This window comes from Halictus rubicundus, chromosome 17, assembly GCF_050948215.1.
Source record: "Halictus rubicundus isolate RS-2024b chromosome 17, iyHalRubi1_principal, whole genome shotgun sequence".
Lineage (NCBI taxonomy): Eukaryota > Metazoa > Arthropoda > Insecta > Hymenoptera > Halictidae > Halictus > Halictus rubicundus.
In genome coordinates, this window is record NC_135165.1 from 5081831 (window position 1) to 5106947 (window position 25117).

The 25117-nt window shown below is 38.3% G+C and overlaps 4 protein-coding genes across 15 annotated transcripts in view; 2 read left to right on the forward strand and 2 right to left on the reverse strand.

Annotated features, from left to right (window-relative positions):
• The window catches only part of Nolo (ADAMTS-like no long nerve cord), a 347161-nt gene extending 337805 nt beyond the window's left edge, over positions 1 to 9356 (forward strand). For 2 of the 4 annotated variants that reach the window (XM_076802679.1, XM_076802681.1), the window contains 12 exons: positions 54 to 183; positions 570 to 783; positions 1050 to 1360; positions 1581 to 1708; positions 2004 to 2171; positions 2437 to 2609; positions 3055 to 3141; positions 3380 to 4349; positions 4521 to 4603; positions 4836 to 5222; positions 5355 to 5508; positions 5869 to 9356. In XM_076802679.1, coding sequence (XP_076658794.1) covers positions 54 to 183; positions 570 to 783; positions 1050 to 1360; positions 1581 to 1708; positions 2004 to 2171; positions 2437 to 2609; positions 3055 to 3141; positions 3380 to 4349; positions 4521 to 4603; positions 4836 to 5222; positions 5355 to 5508; positions 5869 to 6011 — 2948 coding nt within the window. In that variant the 3' untranslated portion in view covers positions 6012 to 9356. The remainder of the gene's footprint in view (positions 1 to 53; positions 184 to 569; positions 784 to 1049; positions 1361 to 1580; positions 1709 to 2003; positions 2172 to 2436; positions 2610 to 3054; positions 3142 to 3379; positions 4350 to 4520; positions 4604 to 4835; positions 5223 to 5354; positions 5509 to 5868) is intronic. The other 2 variants (XM_076802680.1, XM_076802682.1) reach the window with 2 other exon arrangements.
• A 603-nt stretch (positions 9357 to 9959) lies between these two features.
• LOC143362480 (hydroxylysine kinase) overlaps positions 9960 to 25117 on the reverse strand; it is a 187193-nt gene continuing 172035 nt past the window's right edge. The window contains exons 1-2 of one of the 2 annotated variants that reach the window (XM_076802695.1): positions 11953 to 12751; positions 9960 to 11338 (exon numbers count right to left, since the gene is read on the reverse strand). In XM_076802695.1, the coding sequence (XP_076658810.1) occupies positions 10243 to 11325 (1083 nt within the window). In that variant the 5' untranslated portion in view covers positions 11326 to 11338; positions 11953 to 12751 and the 3' untranslated portion in view covers positions 9960 to 10242. Of the gene's footprint in view, positions 11349 to 11952; positions 12752 to 25117 lie in introns of those variants that run through there. The other variant, XM_076802696.1, reaches the window with a different exon arrangement.
• Spel1 (DNA mismatch repair protein spel1) lies at positions 13493 to 25078 on the forward strand. 2 transcript variants are annotated; one of them, XM_076802649.1, is made up of 15 exons: positions 13493 to 13741; positions 13817 to 13866; positions 21148 to 21271; positions 21333 to 21589; positions 21678 to 21845; positions 22042 to 22230; positions 22309 to 22703; positions 22854 to 23065; positions 23131 to 23448; positions 23518 to 23739; positions 23967 to 24199; positions 24264 to 24355; positions 24423 to 24645; positions 24707 to 24799; positions 24917 to 25078. In XM_076802649.1, exons 1-15 carry the CDS (start codon positions 13708 to 13710, stop codon positions 25070 to 25072), a joined length of 2766 nt encoding a protein of 921 aa, XP_076658764.1. In that variant the 5' UTR covers positions 13493 to 13707; the 3' UTR covers positions 25073 to 25078. The 2 variants fall into 2 exon arrangements, with proteins under 2 accessions (XP_076658764.1, XP_076658765.1); XM_076802650.1 differs by lacking the exons at positions 13493 to 13741; positions 13817 to 13866 and adding an exon at positions 19871 to 21071.
• On the reverse strand, positions 13919 to 19464 carry LOC143362450 (uncharacterized). Of its 7 annotated transcripts, none has more exons than XM_076802648.1 (4): positions 19332 to 19464; positions 15003 to 19198; positions 14820 to 14918; positions 13919 to 14747 (listed from the first exon to the last, which is right to left on the reverse strand). In XM_076802648.1, exons 2-4 carry the CDS (start codon positions 19180 to 19182, stop codon positions 14122 to 14124), a joined length of 4905 nt encoding a protein of 1634 aa, XP_076658763.1. In that variant the 5' UTR covers positions 19183 to 19198; positions 19332 to 19464; the 3' UTR covers positions 13919 to 14121. The 7 variants fall into 7 exon arrangements, with proteins under 7 accessions (XP_076658763.1, XP_076658762.1, XP_076658761.1 ...); XM_076802647.1 differs by having other exon boundaries at positions 14820 to 14927; XM_076802646.1 differs by having other exon boundaries at positions 13919 to 14918.

Sequence of the window (25117 nt, forward strand, 5' to 3'; positions counted from 1 at the left end):
TAAGAGCGAATATCCTTGATCAATGATATAAATAAGGCTGTTTGATGTTTTAGGTGTGCAAGACCTGATAATAAATTGCGTGAGGGATGACACCGGGAAAACCGTGATACCTCTGCTGTGCTCTAGGGAAACTAAACCGGAAGCGAGAATAAGAGTTTGCAATGACCATCCTTGTCCTCCGAGGTACAGTACATCAAATTAAGAAATTAATTAAAAAGCAATCCCTCCCGTTCGCGTTGCAAAACTAACAAGCTTAAAACAGTAGAAGTATTCACAAAAAATGTAAGAACATGTACACACGTCATGTTCAGATAATTAAAATTAATAACAGGAGAAATGCGTTTCTACTCGACTCCATTTTCTTGCAAACGATGCATGGATATTTTGCATAAAGATCTCCAGTCTAATTATAATAGATCCGCTAAAAGGATCGATGCGAATAAAAAATTCACGAACGTCTAAATAAAAGCAAGAATCATAATTAGTAGTATTAACCATTCAATGAATCGAAGCGTTTCGAATGCAAAGCTTCGGAGAGTTTGATCTTTGCAACTAATTGTCGTTCGCAGATGGAATTTAAGCGAATTTTCGCCGTGCATGAGCCCATGCGGACTCGGCATACAAACGCGGGACGTCACCTGCATACACGAGGTGACAAGAGGATCCACAGGTAAGACGGTACCTGTGCCGAACAAGATGTGCCCGCAACCACCGCCGGCGGACAGACAATACTGCAACGTATGGGACTGTCCCGTGAAATGGAGTGTCGGAAAATGGGGCAAAGTATGTTCCTTGTGCTTATACTTCAAGATCTGAATTCGCACAACCATGATCATCATTGGTTCCATCCGCGTTTGCGCTACCACCATTTATTTTCTAACTCTCAGCACTCTATGTGATATTCTGGACTAGTCCTTAATTGATCAATAATAGGGTGGAGGCTAGATAATATATTTTTCAAGTGAAGCAACTAAAATTTTATTCAGAACAAATATAGGCGCGTTATCGTTTGCTATGAAGTTTTAGAAATAATCGGAATCGTTTCGCAGTGTTCCAAAACTTGCGGAGGAGGCGTGATGAAGCGCAAAGTGACGTGCGACCAAATAATGGCCCAGGGACGTCAGCAAAGTCGGGAAGATCGCGAATGTACGTCGCAGAAACCCGCTTCTGAAAGACCCTGCAACAACAGAGCCTGCCACGACATGGACGCTGGTTCGTTACCAATTATTTCCAGTCAAAACACCACGTACAACCAGACCGATTTGAACGCGAAAGTGGATCTCAAGATCGGTGGTACTGCGAAGATATTCCAAGGCACGCCGTTCATCAAGATTCGCTGTCCCGTTAGGAAGTTCGACAAGTGAGTAAATTCGAACAGCTGGGCTAATTAAATCACGTATTTAATTCCATTACATTACGTTGCAATTGAATTACACAATTGTACTTTTTGGCTAATTCAACTGCTAGACGATTACCGTAATCGTGGGTGTTGAAGTACGAATTAGAATGCAATTGAATTGTTTTGTTCTTGTAATTTATAGAGTAATTCTATATTTTGACGAAAACGAAAATTTTATCAGGTCGCAGATCATATGGACCAAAGACAACAAGGAGCTGAGGAAATCGAGGAAACACAAGATCAGCAAAAAAGGGGCATTGAAGATAAACGATATCACAGCCTCCGATTCTGGAATTTACGCGTGTATAGGTAAATCTTGTTAGAATTTTCAAATCGTTTCATTTCAAAGTCGATAAAGATTTCATGTAAGAATTCAAAAATCTATCATCAAAAACTGCTCGCTTCCATTAAAGTTTGAACAATGCCTTAATTTTTGTATTAAACGTCTCAACAAATCGACACATTCAATGGAAGCACTGATAACAGTGATAGAGATCTTCGCACTATAAGATTTTTCAGATCTCACACTTAGAGTCTTTGATTTCTCCGGCACTGATGAGATTTAATGCGTAGAGGAATCAATGTGGATTAATTGTTGTTGCAGCGGGAAATTCGCACGCAGAGACGCAGCTTATCGTAAAATTTCGTTCGAAGGAGCAGATTAGCAGCGAGGAGTATTTGCGATTAAGTAATTCCGTCTATCTTCAACGCAACGCTAATTTGGACTCTGCGCCTGCGAATTCAGGTGAAACTTTATACACCGATCGAACAGGTAAATTATTCCTACGTCATCGACGTTGAATCTATCCTTATTCCAAACTTATGAATGATATCTAACAGTTAAAATGACTGGTCCCAAATTTTTCATTTTACAATTATCGAATTTATTCGCTGAGAATGTTTCCACATTGTTGCAATGGTTATAAGGCAACCCATCGCAGCTGTAACAGTTCCCTAAATTGAAAGAAGCGTAGTTTTACTAGTTCTGTCTTTCGTAAAAGCTATAAATTTCTATGATTGTGTTCGTGGATTTCCAGCAGCCGCCTATGCGAATCATCATTTCATTCCCATCGACAGCGAGGATCTCAGCCACGAACGAGCATTTCCCAGCAACCCTACGAAGAAACCACAGAGAAAGCAAAAGACAAGTCCCACACCGCCAGATTCAACTGACTTGCACAAAGAACAAACAGTTACTTCGCAGAATCAGGTGAGATCGCCACGGTGATGAATAATTTTTCTTCTCGGAAAAAAAAAGAGATCGGACTCCAACGATTTCTCTGGTGTAACTGAGGATCACTGCTCTCGCTGCCTTTGTGTATCATGTTGCCACATTTGAATGTGATCGCGTGACTCTGCTATTTGATACGCTTCTATTCTTATAAAATATAATTATTCATAGCACACGTCGAGGTGTTCAGAGCTCGATGAAATTCGACAGAACGATGCACGAAGTCATGTACTCAGAAATGATCCGCAAAGTCGTTAAATCTTGTTCGATACAGACGCGCAGAGAAATTGACAGAGAGTTCAATTTCGTTTTGTAAACACTTCGCATTTCCGAGAGACACGGTAAAACTAATTTTCTTCCGGTGATTTTTTACTTTTCCTGCTTGCTATATTTCTGGATCTTTGACGGCCATTTAATATGTCAGCCTGGATACCACGAATCCGTGGAATCGATTGCGTCAAGTGCCTCTACCCTTGTGCCGCACTTAACTTATTTTATATCGAGCCTGAAGGTGAGACTATGGTACAGTCCGAGGGACTTGCTGTTTTTTCAAGTTAGTCCCCGATCGTCTTGCCAAAATAAAGGAACGCTTTACTTGTTGCTAGCGTTAAACATTCTGAAATAGTTCCGTTCAATTGGTGTCGTCTCTAGCACTGTTTTCAGTGACTTTATAGTTATTTAAGTAAAATGTTGTCCGTGATGTAAGACGCGCAATCTGGGCCGTTCCTTAATTGTCGATTATCCAACAGGAATACTGGCCGTTCCAAAGCGAATCGTCGGCTGGCAGATCGCATAGGACAGCTCCGGTAGCATTTATCGACAGTACTCGAAAAGAAGCTGGGCCAACAAAGCGCACGATGGCCGACAGGACTTCCGGTTTGCGGTACCAGAACGTGGAAGAGAACTTGGACACTCTGTACCGCAACACCGCCATTCCAGACGAAACGTTCGGTCCCGACGAGGAAAGGATCTTCATCGACGTGGATCCCTACGATCTAGACGACTCGATGTTCGGATTACAGCACAGCGACCCCGTGAAGATCACGCCTGTCGCCAGCAAACAAACTCCGGTGACATCCGCGATCTCCGACAAAGACTACGTGGAAGAGTCCTTGAAGAACGTGAAGAGACAATGGCAGGACAAAGGCCACGGGAACACAACGCCGAAAGAACAGGCGAAGGACCTGATCTCGTCTACCACCTCGGATGGCATTGGGTTGGAGGTGTTTTACATTCCAGACTCTAGCACCAGACACGCGGAGTCTCAGAGGGAAGAGACCGACAGACATCACGACAGCACCGAGATAGAGCATGTTTTCTCGACGATGTCGCTGAAGGAGCTAGAAGAGTCTCAGAGGAAACCTGATAGCAGAGACAAAGGGATCTTGAATAGGACGGAGAACTACGCGGAGGAGCTTGAAGAAGGGATGAAGAAACGGAAAACTTACGTGGAGAATGATACGGTCGACGATTCTCTCATATGGACCAGCACCAGGGACCCTGAGGAGGACCTCAGCGAGCTGACCTTGCACGGGGACAGAGGGTCCATCGAGAAGGAACAGGAGGAGAAGAGTGGACCTGTAGAAATTCGCAATGATTCAGGTGAAGAAACAAATTTGGAAGATAGCGAGGAGAAAAAGAATAAGTCATTAAACATTGCTGGCGCACCTGGGCGTAACACTACTACAGATGCTTCCCTTGCGACTCTGAGCATTTTAGGTAAGTCACACTCGAGAAGAGTGTATAAGGATTACAAAGATTGGAGAACGTCCATACATTATTTCCAATTTATTAAGCTTATTGATTCCTTCGAGTCTTCATATTTTAACCGTTATTAGACCCAGTTTTTTTTTGTGTTAGAAAAATGTTCTTACTTTGACATTGTTGTAGATACGTCAGAGGAACAGGTATTCGAGTGGGTAACGACGGAGTGGTCCAAATGCTCTCAAACTTGCGGAGGAAGTGGATTTCAGGTGATCAGTAGTTAAAATTACTCATTATTGATTAGTTCTATTGCTCTTCTTGGGTGCAATGTGCGCACAAATTTTAGTAATCATGCTCGACCGCGTCTTGTGCGCTTGTATAGTCACAATTTCAATAACAGTGAAAGAAAGATAAGGAACAGACTATATCGAGTCGTCCAGTAGTTGAAGCGTTAAATAAATAGGCATCACCAATGTGAAAAATTCTTTTGCTTGCACTAAGATACGCGGAGCTCAGTGCACAGTGCGGTCAGCAAAGCCGTCTGGGAATTCAACGCGCACGCAATCCAGGGTAATAATAGGAGCTAAATACTGCGAAGACGCGGGACATCCGATGGTGCAGAAGGTGCGATCATGCGGGTTTGGCAAGTGTCCACAGTGGCACACGACTGAATGGACACCCTGCGAGAAGTCCAGGTGCTTCAACTGGAAAACAGCGATGCAGAGACGCGAGCTTACTTGTCGTTTAGCAGACGACGATGAGAATGATCAACAAAACGTCACTTTGCTCGATCTTAGCAAGTGCGACGAGACCACCAGACCTCTGCAGAGGCAAGAGTGCTACAACGACGCGTGCAAAGGCGTTTGGAAGGTCGGCGAGTGGTCGGAAGTACGTTTCTTAAAGGTTTCAATTGATAATTCTGTAAGAGAAATTAAGGAAACGTTTTGTGCATAGAATCTCGGTTCAATTTTCCGATAATTTAGTTTTCCGTGAGCTTGACGTGTTCGAAATTGTCCGCAGTGCATGGCACCGTGCGAGAAAGACGGAATGAAGTACCGAATCCTGCAGTGTGTCTGGTTCGGGACGAAAAAACCAGCTGGCAACGCGTGCAGGGACATTCCACGGCCCACTGTGATGAAGTCTTGTAAAAGTGCACAGTGTCCTAAAACACCTGGTAAGATGATCGTTAGCTACAGCTTTGAACCAGCAAGTAAAATTGCATCAATTCATAGACTCCTTAGAAACTAATGACGATCTTGGTTAACCCTCGGGTGGCAGGTTGAGTCCATTTTGACCCAAGGTTACAAACGGTCCATCTAATTTCTAACTTGAAAAGAAAAATGTTGAAAGAGTATACTTCAAATGGTCTACAGTCGAACAAAAATATTTTACAAAATCGATTCTTTTTACCCACCGAGGTAGCCCCTTAAGAATGGTACTGGTTCCATGTTTGATCGTTTGCTTCTGTCGTAAAAGCTGTTCTTTCGCAACGACTAAGTCGGCCAGGTCGAAAACGAGTATGAAACCTTTTCAGACGACTGCAAGGACCACTCGCGGCTGTGCAGCAGGGTGAAGTCGATGAACATGTGCAGCGTGCAGCTTTACCAGAACCAGTGCTGTCAAACGTGTCAGCTGGAGAAGAGCTCGGAGACGGAGAAGCCCGAGAAGAGTCGCTAGGAAATTGTTGTAATGCGAGAGAAGAATAAGATTAGGTCGAAATTAACTGCGGTGTGAGGCGTGCAGCATGATTAAACGGGTCCGAGGATTGGCGTTCGAAAGAACGCGGCTCGAGTGGTTGAAACCGAGTCGAACCAGCCACCGGGCCGGTTCCAATCTTCGAACACGTTCGTCGGACACTTTCACGATACGCGAGAGTTATTCGATGGTTCGACCAAATTACTCCCGCTGCTAATTGTCCCCCCTCTCACCCTCCCCCGACCACCCGAGAAAATCCCCAGCAAACCCCCCTGGCACTCGAACACTCGAGCACCGGATTCTTTCCCGGGGTCCCAATAAGAATTCGACTCCTAATTGTGTGCTAATTGAAGCTATAACTTCCCGAACGTGTGTAACGCGTTAATCTGGCACCGATCCTAATTGCGCACGCTCACGCCGCCCCTCGAGGCGGGGGAGGGACCAGAGGGAGTTCTGGCATTCGTCCAAAAAAAAACTGAGAAAGAGAGAGAGATACAAAGATGAGAGATTATATTGTTGAAGTTCGATGAGAACGGATATAGTAGAGAATGTAATTGTACGGTGAAAAGACGAGCTTCTGAAGGCTATTCAAGTGTTAGAGACGAGACTATTGACGGGGTGCTGGGGCGAACGGAACACACACACACATACACACACATAGGGTAAATGTGGGTAATATGGAACATTATAAACTCTAGATTAAAAACCTCTGAAGATGGTCGTGTACATCAGTGTCCTAAAAGCTATAATCGTATGATCGTTATCAGTTGTGCAAAGTTTGTGGTAAGTGAGTCAGATTAACACGTTGACACGAACTTTGTGTATTTCACACAAGTCTTGTCTGTTTCATTCGTATAAGCGATCAGAGATATGAATAATTATAATTACATTATACAATTTAGTTGATTTCAGAACGAAAAAATTTATATTCAGTGCCACTGATTTTACGACAATCGTTTTTAAGCAGATCGATAGTACCGTTCACCGGTGACCACCGTGGCAGTCAACGTGTTAATAAATATTGCACCGAAGATGATTTCAAGACCACTGATTCGTTCGTCGCCTGATGTAGGGGTTTCGTTCGAGAAAATGAGTTCCTCCAATTTTGGCAATCTTTTGAAACAGTCCCATATTACCGACGTTTGCTCGGCAGTTTCTCTGAACAGATATGTCGCGGTAAACGGTCAGCACAAACGAAAAAATTCCATTCTTTGAGGCTTTATTTTTTTACATGTACTCTCTTCGACAACGCACCGATCGTCTTCGATCGCTCGGTCCGGTTCCGGGAACGTGTGCTGGAATCATTTTTAATCGAAGACTGAGACCGCTTCAGCCGCGAACTTGTCGGGGTTCAACGCTCCCATCGGGCATTACCGAGTGTCGGCAGAGATAGGCAACGTTCTCAGCGAAACGTTTCGGATCACCTTTCGAAGCTGGGAATACCTGTTATACTGTTAGTCGTCGAATTATCGTAAGCTGTTTTCATTGAAACGCTCGTTGGGTCGTCCGATCGATTCGTGTCACTGCCATTTCTAAACATTTGCACCCTATAGCAACATCATTATTATTTTATAATGTCCAAGCGAATTTCCGTTCGTGCTTTTGTGAGGTGACACCTAAAACCATAATCGAAACCGTTAGTTCTCTATAAGGAGTTTCTCCTCCTCTTTGAGTCATCTCTTTCTTCTAAAACAGAATTTTATTTGATAGAATTTACTAGGGAAAAAATTTAGTCGATGTTGCAGGAGGAAGACGTGGAAGTATGTTACGTAAAGCAGTAATATTAATTTATTCATCTGTAGAAGATGCAGTTAACTAACAGTGGAAGCGAGAACTAGCTTCGGTCAGTATGGCTCCTTAATTAACAATTTAAGTACGTACAGTTCGCTGAAGGGTTAATAATATTCATCCGCGTAATGGGAAAAATCGACGCGAATTTGCAGGACGACCTAACGATACCGGAATTATCGATATGCAAGTTAAATGCCATCGGGACGAAACACTCGACCAAAATTGTCTCAAAATCTCTGATACCAAGAGCCATTTTTCCGTTCCCTCTCCCAAAAAGAGTCTTCGCACATTCCGCGTGTACCGTACAGGTTTGTTACTTTGTTACGTTTCCTCAAAGTATAAAGTAATTTACTTATTATGATCTATGTAATCTGTATTTATTGCGACGTTACCTCTGAGTTTCAACGATCCATAGAAATTCGAATCAGCCGAACGGCGAACGTTGGGTTGAACAAAATGAAAAAGGAAGAAACGATAAGTGTTATCGAAGTTACTAACGATATAAGTTATGGGAAAAAAAAATGAATTATTACGCGTCTACAAGCGCCTCGTCGGGCGCGTGTAAGCCGATAGAGTCTAAGCAATAAAATATATAGGTACTGTAATATACTATTTTGTTAATAACCTCTGGCGAAAATTCGTTAACATGACGTTCCATTGTTAATCGAGTACCGCTGAAAAGGGTTTGCGTGCCTCCGATTAAAAATCGACGGTGATCGTTTAAAAGCTTGCCTTTCTCACCGATTCCAATGACCTTCAACTAATTGTCGAGGTCATCATTCTAAACTACTTTCTGTTGTACATATTATCACCGGTCGATATTAGTTCTCAACAATTTACAAAAATATTCTGTTAAACCTATAGTCATGATTGACATTCTGATGAAATTATGATCGTATTCTGCTTCTTACAGCAAATTATTACTTATGTTAGGATACTTAATGTGTAACTATAGCAATCTATATCTTACAGTAATCATAAACATGATAATATATATGTTATTAAATACGTATGGTGCTGAACATAGTTTCCTGTATGTCACGAAACTCGAACGGTCGTAACGTGTATAGGAAAAAGTCGATCGGAGTTACGACCTTGGCAACATACTTCAAGGTCATTGAACTCGAGGAGGTGGAAAAACTTTTAAATAATTATCAAATCGACTGCCCATTGCAGTCGTGTTTCTTTCTACGGGGATCTAATTCTTGTTAAACGTTTCTTTGCCGATCGATAAGAATATGTGATGAACATACACTACGTGCTATCATTTCTCTCGATGATAACGTCTCGGTTACTTTTTACCCTAGGTTCCACGATATTGTGAACAGATTTTCGCTATCAACGAATTTGCCTCGACACAGCTAGACAGTTTGCCAAAACGAGCTGATATAAATGAAATGAGATATAAATAAATTAGTATATTATTGAAATCGAGATAAAGAACAAAAAAAGTATATATATTACAAGCTACGTAAAAATAAGATGAAAGCGCACGCGGATAAGAAACAAAAGTAAAAAAAAAATAATGGAAAACAACTTCGACACCCTTAAAGCGCAGGTATGTGTGTAATTATACAGGATCGAAATATATTGTCCTAACGATATATCCACAAGCAAATTCTGTACATTATCGATCTACCTTTCGACGGAAGTTTTTAGTCGGGTAATGAGAAAATATAATTGTTATTCGATCCAGCTGAGTCGCGAATACCTGTTTCTTTCGTGCCGTCTGCCAGCAACACACGCGTTCCCCCGCGAAATGATTTCCGATACCTGCATTTTTGTATATACCACGACCTAGTTATGTAAAGTGACTCCACACTATTATATGAAGAGCATTATTGTTCATTATATCTATGTAAATATGTAACTGCCTAAATACGAATAAAACCAGAGGATATATCACTGCACAGTACTTTAATTAATCGATGGGATCTGTGTTTATTGCTCTCAATTAATTGACAATCGTAGTAAAATTGCACCGACAATGTCCAAGGTTTCTGTAACCAAAATGCTTAATGACTCTCATATTTTAAGAATTTTTCCAGCGCCAATCGTAAAAGCTAAACCAACGTTTATAGCATAAAACGATCCTCTAAACTCTTCCGAATGCAGCAGCATATTGTTAATTCCCGTCAAAAATTAAAAAATGTTCGCTAAAATTAATGCAGTCTTTACCGCGGTCTAGACCTAACTTTCTTTTACGCTTCGAACAGAAAAAATTCTTAAGACTAAACCTATCACCGCCAATCAAACATGACTTTTGAATTCACGTTGATCGCATCAAAGTCTACAGAAACCACCTTAATAATACTCGAATCGTAAAGATTAAAATTCGTTGAACAGTCTAATTGACAATGTTGAGTGCTCTAATCTAGTGAAATAGTACTAACAGTATAAAACATTATAAAGTATCAATCCCTCAATCTACCAGGCCCCATCTCCGAAGCACCTCCTCCTGACTAACCGGCCATAGATTCTTCAGCAAAGCCCACCCAGATTTCTGCGTGACCAGCAGATAATCATTCTGCGGATCATGTAAGTAGGAATAAGCTCCCATAACCAAACTCTGGCATATCCTCGCGCAAACGGTGACCTTTAAGATCTTTTTCTCTAGCTCGGTCAGCTTCCTGAAGTATTGGTAGCCTTCGATAACGTGCTTTCCCATTTCCATATCCCCAGCTTGCAGCATCATGTAACAGAGCGCAATAGCCAGCTCGAATATCAAACAAGTTCTATGTGAGTCCCCGAAATCGATCACCGCAGTGATGTCCGTGCCGTTCGGACTCATCACGATATTCTGCTCATTCAAGTCACCGTGAATGACGCCTTGTTCGAGTTTAGAAGTCACACTTAGAACGTCTTTCTCGAATGCCTCGATCACCTCGTGCACCAGGTCCCTTGCAAAGGCGTCGTTCACGGCGTAAATGAACTGCCGCAACTTCGGCACTGAGGTCAGCATCCACAGGGTGTTATGATCGTCGTAAGCGGGGTGAGAAAATCCCTTAAGTACATTATCTAATTTTCCTGTAAAACGACCCACGTTTCGAAGCAGGTCGCTAGTAATTGGAACGCGATGCAACAATGCACCTGGACAATAAACGAGCAGTCTGACTGCATATCTCTCCTCGGAACCTTGCGCAGACAACGTCTCGAGAGAGTAATACTCTCCGTTAACATTTTTAACAGGTAGAGGGCAAGTAATCTGTCGTTCATTCAGGAAAATCAACATTTCGTTTTGCGCCTCTATCACTTGGCTCTTTCTTGAGTCTAGCGAGTTTACGATCTTCAATACGTAGCCATGTTTGCTGACGCTGTCTATGTGAGGATTTTTATGCAGATTCTCGCAAATTATGTGGTAATTCCTATCGTCGTAGGCGTTCAGCTCGATTATCTTCGTCATCTTCAGACCGTAGAGCTTCTCCAGCAGGACTGAGACTACATGTTCGCTTCCTGGAGGTCGTATCCGCTGACCTGGTGTTAGAACGTCCTCGTTGACTTCCATTTTGATATTGGTTCTGGAAACAGCTTGAATTATTGGTAGGAATTCTTACTTCTTTGAGAAGCAAGTACGGCATTTTTTTTTTTAAAGAAATTCTACGATTTTCAATAAATTTTTTAATACGTTTTGAAAAACATTCCGCTAATTCGATGTTTTTTTAAGCATCGTTGAATTGTTCAATAAGTAATGAACCACTCGATTTATATCTAACGTGAACTTAATAATTATTTTCGAGATACCATTCCCAACAAAAATAATTACAAATGAAATTACGTTAAATGAGAAAATACAGTTTAAATTTGTGGAAAAGATTTACAACCACTTCCGGTTCCAATTCACTTCCGGTTTCTTTTCCGTTTCTCTTTCTTTACATATAATATCGTTCGTAAAAATCATTACAGTTCGAACCACAGAATGTATGTAAATAAATATAAATATTGTTCTGATGCAGTAAATTGATATAAGTTTTTCGAAAGATCGTTCGTACAGTCACTTCCGGTTCATTAAAATATCAATCAAAATCAACAATTGCCCTTCACCCTTTCCGTTACACATTTAAAAATTATATTTTCCGTTTAAAATGTTATTTGTATGTTTGAAAATCAACTCATAATTACTTTTATCTCTTACCTGATAAAATTCTTTACACCCGAACGTAAAGAATTCAACGGGTTGGCAGGACTAGCTCCGCAATATAATACTTTTTACATACCAAAACTGTGCTGTACTTGTAAATTACTAAACTTTCGAAAATTCTGAAAAGCAAATGCCTTTAACTCGAAAGTATCTCAAACCGTTAACACGATGTTGAAGTATGCGAGACGATCGCTGAATGAAGTTCGAGGAGTATAACGTACGATCGTATAGGTAATAAAGTAGTTAACACACAATGAGTTCAAGTGGTAGAACGTAAATGCGCGATGATTGATGCTTATCATGACTGCTGAGCAGTAAGCTGAAAAGAATAAGTTTCCGTGCTATCTATCGTCGAAGATCAAACAAAGTCTTATCGCAATGATAACAATAAATCCGTCAAAAATTATATTGTTAATATCTGAAATCAAATATAAAAAAACACTGTTTTAATATTTTTATGGTTTTTTACTACGTGTTAATTCACTACTGCTTTAATGTCTTCGTTTTATATATTTAATGATTATTTTAATGCACGTAATCCACTTTCTAAGCTCTATTGCTAATGTACTGATCTTTAATTTTATCTAACATTGCCTAAATTAACTGTGTGTTTTTAAAATGTATTTTTGTATAAATCAAAATTACTTCATACAGTAATAGGTTCAAAATATTTAATAAATGCTAAAGAATTTTACAGAATGTTACATACCTGGCAGAAACACGAACTCTTATTGTTACACTTATAGACAGGAATTAGAATTATTTGAAATGGCCGCCACAAGTATTTCGATATATATATATATATATATATATATATCGATTTTATTTGTTTACATTTGTGCGTCAATGTTGCACAGTGCTGCATTATTCATTCTATGTTCACAGAAATATTCAATATTACAGTTTCTAATTCTTAAGCAAGATGAGTATTTTTCATGTGCTGTAAGTTAATATTAATCCGCACGTTAAACAATATACACTTTGTATTGTGTACATAAATCTGAATAACGAAATGAACATCACAAATAATTCGTTTTGCTGAATGATAAATGCAAGTAGTCTTTAAATAGTTAACACAGTATTAAAATTAGAACTAACTATAAATAGTTAACACAGTTTTAGAATTTTTAAACAAAGAGTACGATCAGAGAGGAGCTGACAATAAGAGGGCTCACGTTCGTGGTTTTCGTGCTTCCGGTATCATGCTGCACCAAGCGGCTTATGCGAACACTAACAAGTATTTAGCATGAATTAGAACCCATATAATTTCACCATAGACGAAATATAGGAATAAACATATACACTTTACAGAGAATGTCCTCTCTGCCCTTTATAGACATTCTTCTTTAATTAAAATATCAAAAAGTGCAATCATTAATTTTTAATTCAAGCCCCCAAAAGTTCAAACATTTCTATTGGAATACATTCTATAACCAACTTGAAAAGCTTCCTTACCTTAGGATTCACATAGGCCGCTTGGTGCAGCACTATACGTGTCATGAATTGTGAAATTATAGAAGCGACACGCAATTGTAAAAGTATAACCATTTATTTCATTACATTGACCAATCAAATTAAAGAGCTTATGGGAAGTTGCATTGCTAATCTGTTACCTTCTAATTCTATGGTGGAGTTACTTTTTGCGGGAACACATTGAACGTGTTCCTGTGATGAGTAATAAAGAACTCTTAGACTGAAGTCTTAGAATACTGTTCATTTGTCTGAAAATTGCTCTATTTATATAAAATCATGGCTGTTCAACCAAATCAACAATTTCAAATGGGTAAGAAATATTAATTGAAAATTTTGTAACCAATTTTTGATGTCAACATTACTCATAAACCATATAATGTTTTAGATTCTTCTACTCAACAAAGCTTCGTTAGATTTTTTAAAAATTTACCTGAAGTAAGTAAACTTATTAAGTTATAATTTATTATATATTTAAAAGGCAGGTAAGGGAAATAAAAAAAAAATCATTTATATAAATAACAATAGAGTACATGATAATTTTAACATAATAGTGTTCTATAATACTATGTCTTCTTGAATTAATTACACGAGAACAGTATATTAAATAACATTTTCAAAACATGTACAGTGAATATACTTAACATTTAACTTTAAATATATATCAATGGACAATACATATTTAAAATCTATTTAACCGAAGATGTTCCTAGCTTTTTCTTTAGCCTTGTCAAAAGTATTTGTAAATTTGTTTCCAAGTCGTGACCAAAATGATGATGGTGGTGGTGTTGGTTCATTTATATTGGGTGACAAAGGTTCTACAGGCAATGGTGGAAGTGTTGTTTCATAAACTGGCGAATTGGTTTCTGCTGGCTTTTCCTGAATGTACCAAGAATCAGATGGAATAATTGGTGCTAGTGTAGCGCTAGGATTTACCGTTACTCCAGCATAAATATCTTCATTGTGCAATTCATCGTAAGGTCCACCTCCATAAGCTTCCAATATTCTTGGTTCCAAATGATGTGGAGTATTATCTTCCGTTTCACTTAATGTCTGTTGGCCAAGTTCCAATTGATCTTTTTCTTGACCATGTTGAGATTGCTGATACAGTCCTGATTCTTCCTTTCCAGGACTAGATGATTGTTGGTACGAATCAAGTATATATTTGTTTTGTTCTTGCTGTTGATTCAGATTGCCCTGAAAATCACTAAAATCTGGTATAGTTGATTGTTGCTGCATGCCTCCTTTATCTTTTTTATCTGCCTGTTGCACCAACGGCCGTTGATCACTGGGATGATAGGTGTAATGCCATTGTAAACCTACAGTTGCATCGTTAGATTTGTGTAACCAATTTCCCTGATCCACGCTTCCATCAATACTAAATACATTACCTTCAGTTTTTTTAATTAAAGGTTTATCATTATTTGTAGATGATCCAACACCCTGATCTCCTCTAATATCTTGACTTCTGGTAGCATCTGCTTCAGCTCCTGGAACAACTATTGGAGGTAACTCAGAAACCCTATCTGTAGATTTGTCAGATGAATGGTTAAGAAATTCTATCAAGTGTTTACCTTCATTAGCAGGATGGGAAGGTTGTACATTATTAGAATCCTGGACACCGTGACTTCCAGAAGGTAAACCAACTACAGACCCAACCCTTGAATACCTAGACCTGGGCTTTGGCTTGCCAGCAGGTTTAGCAACCGATCCATGAGATGATTGATCCACAGGAATGTTATCATTAATACCTGATACTTGCAAAACATGTTCATTTTGTTGAGTCACATCTTGTGAATGTTGGTTCGTATTTCCTGGTGTCCAAGGTTGTTGAGAATGCTGCGACTGCTGCCCAAATTCAATCCTTCCCGAGGACTGTTGACTGGAATCACCAGTTTGTTGAGTCAAGTCTTCAGAATGTTGACTACCACTTGTTGGCCCCCAAGGTTCATAAGATTGCTGCCCCAATTGAAGCTTTCCTGATGTCTGCTGAGTCAGATCATCAAAATCGCCTGTCTGTTGTGTAAAGTCTTCAGAATGTTGACTACCACTTGTTGGCCCCCAAGGTTCATAAGATTGCTGCCCCAATTGAAGCTTTCCTGATGTCTGCTGAGTCAGATCATCAAAATCGCCTGTCTGTTGTGTAAAGTCTTCAGAACGTTGACTGCCACTTGTTGGCCCCCAAGGTTCATAAGATTGCTGCCCCAATTGAAGCTTTCCTGATGTCTGCTGAGTCAGATCATCAAAATCGCCTGTCTGTTGTGTAAAGTCTTCAGAATGTTGACTACCACTTGTCGGCCTTGAAGATTGATGGGATTGTTGTCCAAATTGAAGCTTCCCTGATGTCTGCTGCGTCAGATCATCAAAATCACCAGTCTGTTGTGTAAAGTCATCTGAATGTTGACTACCACTTGTCGGCCCTGAAGGTTGATGGGATTGTTGTCCAAATTGAAGCTTCCCTGATGTCTGCTGTGTCAGATCATCAAAATCGCCTGTCTGTTGTGTAAAGTCTTCAGAATGTTGACTACCACTTGTCGGCCCTAAAGGTTTATGGGATTGTTGTCCAAATTGAAGCTTTCCTGATGTCTGCTGTGTCAGGTCATCAAAGTCGCCAGTCTGTTGTGTAAAGTCATCTGAATGTTGACTACCACTTGTCGGCCCTGAAGGTTGATGGGATTGTTGTCCAAATTGAAGCTTTCCTGATGTCTGCTGTGTCAGGTCATCGAAGTCGCCAGTCTGTTGAGTCAAGTCATCTGAATGTTTACTGTCACTTGTTGGCCCCCAAGGTTGATGAGATTGCTGTCCAAATTGAAGCTTTCCTGATGTCTGCTGTGTCAGGTCATCAAAGTCGCCAGTCTGTTGTGTAAAGTCATCTGAATGTTGACTACCACTTGTCGGCCCTGAAGGTTGATGGGATTGTTGTCCAAATTGAAGCTTTCCTGATGTCTGCTGTGTCAGGTCATCGAAGTCGCCAGTCTGTTGAGTCAAGTCATCTGAATGTTTACTGTCACTTGTTGGCCCCCAAGGTTGATGAGATTGCTGTCCAAATTGAAGCTTTCCTGATGTCTGCTGTGTCAGGTCATCAAAATCGCCAGTCTGTTGTGTAAAGTCTTCAGAATGTTGACTACCACTTGTCGGCCCTGAAGGTTTATGGGATTGTTGTCCAAATTGAAGCTTTCCTGATGTCTGCTGTGTCAGGTCATCGAAGTCGCCAGTCTGTTGAGTCAAGTCATCTGAATGTTTACTGTCACTTGTTGGCCCCCAAGGTTGATGAGATTGCTGTCCAAATTGAAGCTTTCCTGATGTCTGCTGTGTCAGATCATCAAAATAGCCAGTCTGTTGTGTAAAGTCGTCAGAATGTTGACTACCACTTGTCGGCCCTGAAGGTTGATGGGATTGTTGTCCAAATTGAAGCTTTCCTGATGTTTGTTGCGTGAGGTCATCGAAGTCGCCAGTCTGTTGAGTCAAGTCATCTGAATGTTTACTGTCACTTGTTGGCCCCCAAGGTTGATGAGATTGCTGTCCAAATTGAAGCTTTCCTGATGTCTGCTGTGTCAGATCATCAAAATCGCCAGTCTGTTGTGTAAAGTCGTCAGAATGTTGACCACCACTTGTCGGCCCTGAAGGTTGATGGGATTGTTGTCCAAGTTGAAGCTTTCCTGATGTTTGTTGCGTGAGGTCACCGAAATCGCCAGTTTGTTGTGTAAAGTCTTCAGAATGTTGACTGCCACTTGTTGGTCCCCAAGCTTGAAACTGCGGTACAAATTGAGAGTATCCTGATGCCTGCTGTGTCAGGTCATCAAAATCGCCAGTCTGTTGAGTTAAGTCATCGGATTGTTGACTGCCAATTGTTGATCCCCAAGCTTGAAACTGCGGTACAAATTGAAAGTATCCTGATGCCTGCTGTGTCAGGTCATCAAAGTCGCCAGTCTGTTGAGTCAAGTCTTCTGTCTGTTGAGTGGGGTCATCAGATTGTTCCGTTTGTTGTTGCTCATCACTTAATTTATCATCTGTTGTACTTCGTTTGTAAATTCTTCTATATTGAGATTGGACGTGACTGTGTTCAACTGTTCCTTGGGTACAGTCATCACTATGCCCTACTGGGCTTAAATCCACTGCTCCAGCCATTAACTGTCCTAATTTTGATTGATGTGCAGAATTGAAACTATTTTGCCTATAGTGGCTGTTGTATTGTGCATTCTGTCCACTGATTTGTGAAATATCTGATGTATAGACGGGAAGAGATGCTTCTTGTCTCTGACTAGAACTCCATTGTTCTTTATAATGGGAAACTCTGCCATGTGCAACTGGTTTTACTACATTATGTTGATTGTATGTGTTCTGTCTTAAATTGTCAATGTCCATGTGATTTTGAGTAACTGTTGACTGGTGTTCATCCAAATGTTCCACTTGATGCGAACTGCCTGTCTGTTGTTGTAGGGTTTCTTCATTGTACATGTTCCTATTGTATCCATTATTACCTGTACTAAGAACATTGGTATATCCTGATGTAGGATTTATGTATTGTGAAGTTGGGAGAGTGTTCACATACCCTTCGCGTCTGCTATATGTTCTATGACTACTTGCACCATGAGTGCTTCGAGAAGGATTTTCTTGAGGTACATATTCACTTGCAATGCTCGTGTGGTGCTGTTGTTCATTACGATGCACAGAGGATAAATTGTTTCTGTAATCTGGTCTACGTCTATAAACATCGCTATTTGTACTGTGAAGACTACCGCTATTCAAATCAGCATATGAATTAATATTTGTTTTTGCAGTGTTACTAGATGTTACACCACCCTGTACACTAGATACCTGATTGTAAGAATTGCCTATTTCTCCGTGAATGTTTTCTGTATTTGTGTGTATATGGTCCAGTCCTATTTCTCTATGGATGTTTTCTAGATCCCTATGTATATCATCCACCCTGATGTTAGCAATATCAGGAACAGGATGTCCATTAGACGAACTGTAACTAGAAGTATAATTTCTTTTGTAATAACGGACATTCTTAGGCCCTGTCGTATATTGACCTTCTTCTTCGAACACTCGTCCATGTCCTCCATCAGTTTTATAAGAATCAACTGTGCTCCAATTACCAGGTCGAGTGTTAGTATAAAAAGGCTGTTGTGAAACCTGTGTGTTTAAACCAGATGCACCTTGTTGTATCACTTCTGAGTTTCCACTATGTTCTCCAAAGTCTTCAAGCCTTTCGCTTTGTGTATTGGTTCTTCTAATCGATGATTGTGTATGTTGTTGACTCTGTATCTTGTTATAATTGTGTTGCTGCCCAATCGATTCCAAACTACCTACTTGATTGTATGTTCTCTGATTTTGAGAATTGAAAACATCTTCTGAGCTTGGTAGATAAACGCCCTGTCTGTAATTGTTGCTTAATTGTTCCACTTCTGATATTCCTGAGCCACTTGGATAACGTGTACCAAAAGAGGATGAATAATTTTTCTTAAAATATCTTACAGTCTTATGGCCGTCAACAATTTGTCCTTTTTCTTCGTGTACTTTTCCATTATTAATATTGTAGTCATTGTGTTCGGTCCAAGTTCCAGGTCTAGAATAGTCAAGTCCTTGTAATTGAGCTACACCTTGTGTAATATCCCCATGATTTGGAATGCCAGACAATTGAGAATGAATCTGATTAGTATAAGAACTGCAGGATTCTATACACCCAGTCGGTGCACATAATGCTTGTGTTATTAGCAATGACAAAATAACAATGCCTCGAATCACCATATTACTGGTTTGGTCTCTGCAACATAAAATGAACATTTCTGTTATTTGTTTTAACAAAATTTAAGCAATATTATTTTCTATGCGAAGATAGCTTGTATTTTGTTTGCAGATTTAAAATTATAAAAAGTTTTAATGAAACGTACGATTACCTTCTGTCAGAAGACCAAGTTCACAAATTTCACCAACTTGATAGTTGAGATGTTCTCAGTGGCAGTGTATTTTGATATCTACTACACATGGGTTGCAGCAATTCCATTTATGTTGCCTTCCCCTTCTTTTTACCTCATCTCTTAAACCATTCTCTTTCATTCTTACACAGTGATAATATGTGCTCTGCGTTAATTTCATATCCATTCTTATCAGTGTCTATAATTCGCAGTAATACATTAATTTCTTGAAAGTGCACGAGGGAAAGATCCATTTCTCTTTCTTCTAATTTTCCTTGATTCAATTAAAAATTTCAGATTAAATAATTATAAATCATTGAATACTTTGATCAATATATTTAGTAGAAATCATTAAGAAAATAAAATTATAAGACAAAAATGTCTCTGTCAATGCTTGATCATTTTGTATATCATTCTCTAAAATTAATGGGTATTAAATTAGATTTTTTTATTGTATCTTGTAATCTACTCTCTGAAATTTTCTGAAATAAGACATAAAAAACTCAATTATAATTTTTGTATTAACAATTTTGCATTGGTAACGAAATAGCTTTTTTGTATTCTTTGAATGAGTAGAAGTAATTCCTTTAACTTCCTGGTAATGCTTATAAATAGTTCTCCATATTTGAAATGGTGTGTCATCTATGAAGTCATTCTGAATGTGTAACATCCTTCTTGTAATGTTTTAATACATCCTTATTTCATAATAGGTAGAGTTTCAAGGTGATTACCACGAGGATACAGTAATAAGTTCAACCATTGATACAATTTTTATTTAAGATTTAAAAACAAATTTTTAATAGAATACATTTTATTCACTGTTTGTTATTCATTTTAAATATGATTGACAAACAATGGAAAAATAGTCTTTGAACAATTATGTGTCTGAACAAAGTATGTCAGCACATGATGTTTTCGTCATGGCCTATTTGAAGCATATACATACATATATTCTTGACCTTCCTGGAATATGAACTGTGATCTTTTATCATAATAAGAATGGTTAATAAGAATCTGTTGTCAGCACATATCTTATTAAAATTATTTTCCTTAATATTTAGTGGTCAATATTTTTCCTCAACAATAAATGACCAATTATTAATATTTATATTCGGTAATTCGCTAATTTTGTTAATTAGTTAAAACATGATCTTTGATGATCAACTCTTTTTAATTGTAATCATTAATCAATGAATCAAACTAAAAATGTCAATCGATTAATACGAACTCTGTATGCCACTAATTCAAAGTCAATAATTATTCTTCACAAAATAACTGATTTTCCTCGAAGTCACACATTACATTAATATCAGTGCATGATGCTTTGACCCCGAGATAGACATTGACCTACAGATATAAAACAAGATTCTTCGCTTTCTTGGAAGTGTGAAATGTAATAAGTATGACTTAGGACCGATTATCACAATTCTCTTGTTCATAGCATCGAATATGTACATGTATTTATCTAATATTTTATACAATATTAGTATAATAAAAATTATAAATCAAATCTTTAGGGAAAAATCTTATAAGATTATACTTCGGTAACTGATAAACTTTAATTATTGAAACGTCTATCGAATTATTATGTGAACACTGCGCATAAAATAAATTAAAAAATGTAATTATGAAACAACGTTTAAACATTACCAGAATGCTCGTGTCAAACACGCATGGACCTTGCAACTTACATAAATAGGTCAAGGCTATACAGAAAAACAAGTTTGTGACATACAGATCTTGATAGAATGATTCATTAACATACTACGCTTAAATTAATTTCAATCATTTATTTCAGAAACTCAATACTACCATACGACTTTTTAATAGATCAGATTATTACACGTTACATGGAAGCGATGCTCTCTTTGCTGCTCAAGAAGTTTTCAAAACTACATCTGTTTGCAAAATGATAGGTTCAGGTATGTATTTACTCTCAACCTTTAGTTTCAATCCATATGATAAAATAAATACTTGATACAGATCCATACAAAACCGAGGGAGTTATTCTAAATAAAAACCACTTTGAGGCTTTCATACGTGATTTATTATTAGTTAAACAATACAGAGTGGAAGTGTATGTCAATCAAGGTTCAGTCAAAAATCAAAACTGGGTATTAGAGTATAAAGGTTCTCCTGGAAATTTAACTCAGTTCGAGGATGTGCTGTTTGGCAATAATGATGTGGCAGAAACCGTGCGTGTAATAGCTGTTAAGCTAGGAATGAATGGAAAGTCCAGAGTGAGTCATAATGAGCAATCATGATGAAAATATTTCAGATGAATGAGTGATCTTTGAGAAGTATGTTAATTATTACAATATTTTTCAGATGGTTGGTTTAAGTTGTGTAGACACTACTGCAACTTTATTTTCCGTTTGCGAATTTGAAGACAATGAATCATTTTCTAATCTGGAATCTCTGGTTGTTACACTAGCCCCTAAAGAGTGCTTATTGATTCAAGGCGAAGGCAGCTACGAATTTCAAACTCTGAAACAAGTAAATATTACTTCTACATACATCGAATTAGATCGTGAATTTTTTAATGATTTTGACAAGTCGAAAGTAATGCAGTAGTATCCTTAAATACTTCTAAGTTTTGTATTTGATCTACTCACTTTTATCATAAATACACAACATCTGCAGTCTAGTTATCAGTCATTCAGTTTCAATACTAATATATTTATTTTTGTAGGTAATGGAACGAAATAATGTAATGGTCAGCTTAAGAAAAAAAAATGAATTTTCTAGTGAGTCGAACATACAAGACTTAAATACTTTAATCAAATTCAAGAAGGGTCAACAGCAAAATGTACAGTCCTTGCCCGAAGTAAATTTAAACCTTGCCATGTCTGCTACATCTGCTCTCATTAAATACTTGGATGTAAGTATCATATTATTAAATTGTAAAAAACGGTAATAATTTCTTAAACTACAATCTAATGCAATGTTTTTCTAATAGTTAACATCGGATGAGGGGAATTTGAATCAGTTCAGCATAGATCAAATAGAACATTCACGTTATTTGAAATTAGATGCGTCTGCTGTGAAAGCACTTAACATCGAATCACGTAATGACACACCTTCTGCATTAAGTGGAAATGCGCCATCAAGTATATTAGCACTCTTGGACAAATGTAGAACACCACAAGGTCATAGATTGCTGGCACAATGGGTTAGGCAGCCCCTTAAAGACTTAGCTCTAATTAAAGAAAGACATGACATTGTAGAAGCATTTGTGAATGATAATGACTTAAGATCTGCACTCAGTGATGACCATTTAAGGCGTATACCGGATTTGCAAATACTCTCAAAGAAATTATCCAGGAAAAAAGCAAATTTGCAAGACTGCTACAAGTACGTATACCTATATTCTTCTTCAATATTATTTACAGAGTCGAAAACCTGTCCCGATCCCGAATAAAATTTTCGACCCGTCTCAACCATCGGGTTCTCGCACATTTTTAATTATTTAAGTTTCAAACTTGATTTTGTTTTTTATTTCAGGATTTACATGAGTGTCTCGCAGCTACCAAGATTAGTAGAACAGTTATCTAGCGTAAATGTGGTCGCTTTAAAAACAATGTTCTCCGATCCACTATCAGAACTTATTAATGATATGGATAAGTATCAACAGATGGTTGAACAAACAATTGATTTGGAAGCCGCTGAGAAAGGAGACTTCTTAGTGCGACCAGAATTTGATGACGAATTAAAAGGTAGTCATATAAATTATATTTAAACCTGCATAATTTATATTAATTTATCATTATCGTATTATCAGTGTTAAGGGATACTATGAATGAAATGGAAGAGAAAATTCAAGCACAATTAGGCAAAGTTGCTGCAGATCTCTCAATTGATGCTGGCAAAACGTTAAAACTAGAATCCAATCAACAATTAGGCTATTACTTTCGTATCACGCTAAAGGAAGAAAAAATATTAAGAAATAAAAAGCAGTACACTATTTTGGATTCGAACAAAGCTGGTGTACGATTCCGAAGCAGTAGACTCAGTGATTTAAACGATGATTACATTGCTTCTAGAGATAAATATACGGTAGAACAAAAAAAGGTCGTGGCAGAGATAATTGAAATCGCAGGTATTATTATATCGCCCATTGTAAACAAATAATTGATCATAACTTAAATTGAGTCATTGTTATTATTAGCCGGATACAGTGGGCCCGTAAAAACTATTGGTATTGTGTTGGCTTCTCTTGATGTACTCACTGCCTTTGCTTCTGCTGCTGTGAGCGCAAATAAACCTTATGTTCGTCCTGATATGCTGCCTAGCACAACAGGTGAAATGAGTCTCGTTCAAGTTCGACATCCTTGTTTAGAAGTTCAGGATGGAGTGGACTATATAGCTAATGATGTCAATTTTAAAAGAGGTAATATTTTTCTTGTCTATTTCTTGGTATATCGGGACTCCCGAGAATATTCTAAAACCCTAATATGCTGGGGAATCCCGAAATTGTCGAGAACCCGTCCAGATCCCGAATAAAATTCTCGATCCGTCCCAACCCGACATTTTTGGGTTCTCTAATTCCTCTATTATCTACCATTAACGTCCCGTGATAATCAAGATCAAGATGGATTCCATTTTTTATTATTGCAGGAGAATGTCATTTTTCTATCATAACGGGTCCAAACATGGGAGGTAAAAGCACATATATAAGATCTGTTGGTGTCGCTGCACTAATGGCTCATATTGGAAGTTTTGTTCCCTGTGATCAAGCAAAGATATCATTATTGGATTGTATATTAGCCCGAGTAGGTGCTGACGACTCACAATTAAAAGGACTTTCCACGTTCATGATGGAAATGATAGAAACTGCTGCCATACTGAAGGTATGTTTGAATAACTAACATTTTATTTTATATAAAATATGATCGTATTTAAATTTGTTAATAGACAGCTACGTGTAATTCTCTCGTACTGATTGATGAGTTAGGGAGAGGTACATCAACTTATGAAGGTTGTGGCATAGCATGGTCAATTGCTGAGTAAGTTTTGAACATTATGTTAATACCCTTCCCTCTTAATCGAGATGTGTAATTAAGGGTTTTGTAGGTACTTGGCAAGAGATGTTAAAAGCTACTGTCTTTTCGCGACACATTTCCATGAAATTACAAAATTGGAAGAGGAAATATCTGCAGTTAAAAACCAGCATGTTACAGCCCTTGTTAATGACAATAAGTTAACTTTATTATACAAAGTAAAACCAGGCGTCTGCGATCAAAGTTTTGGAATACATGTCGCTAAAATGGCTAATTTCCCACAGGAAGTGATAGAGGTAAACATTTTGCACATAAATTTTTGCGCATTTTAATTACAAAGATTAATCTATTTTCTAGTTCGCTAAGTGCAAGCAAGCGGAACTCGAAGATTACAAAAGCTCTGTTTTCGAAGGATCTGATAATCCACAGAAGAGACAAAAAATTATTAAGGTAACATAGCATTCAGCGTTCAGCGTTAATGGGGAATCAAACAAATTTATTTAATACTGTTCCTTATACATTATTATCTAAATAGTCGTTTAGATAATTGATATTAATTTATTATAGGAAGCTGAGGGTCTCGTAACGGAATTTGTTAATAAATGTAAAAGATTAGATAAATCTTTATCTGATGAAGAGTTGAAGAAAAGAATCTCAGCGTACAAAGATGATGTTCTATCTCATAAAAATCCTTACATAGACGCACTTCTTGTTGGTTCGTGAATGCGATTAATTTAAATATTTAAGATAACAGCCAGTATTAAATGT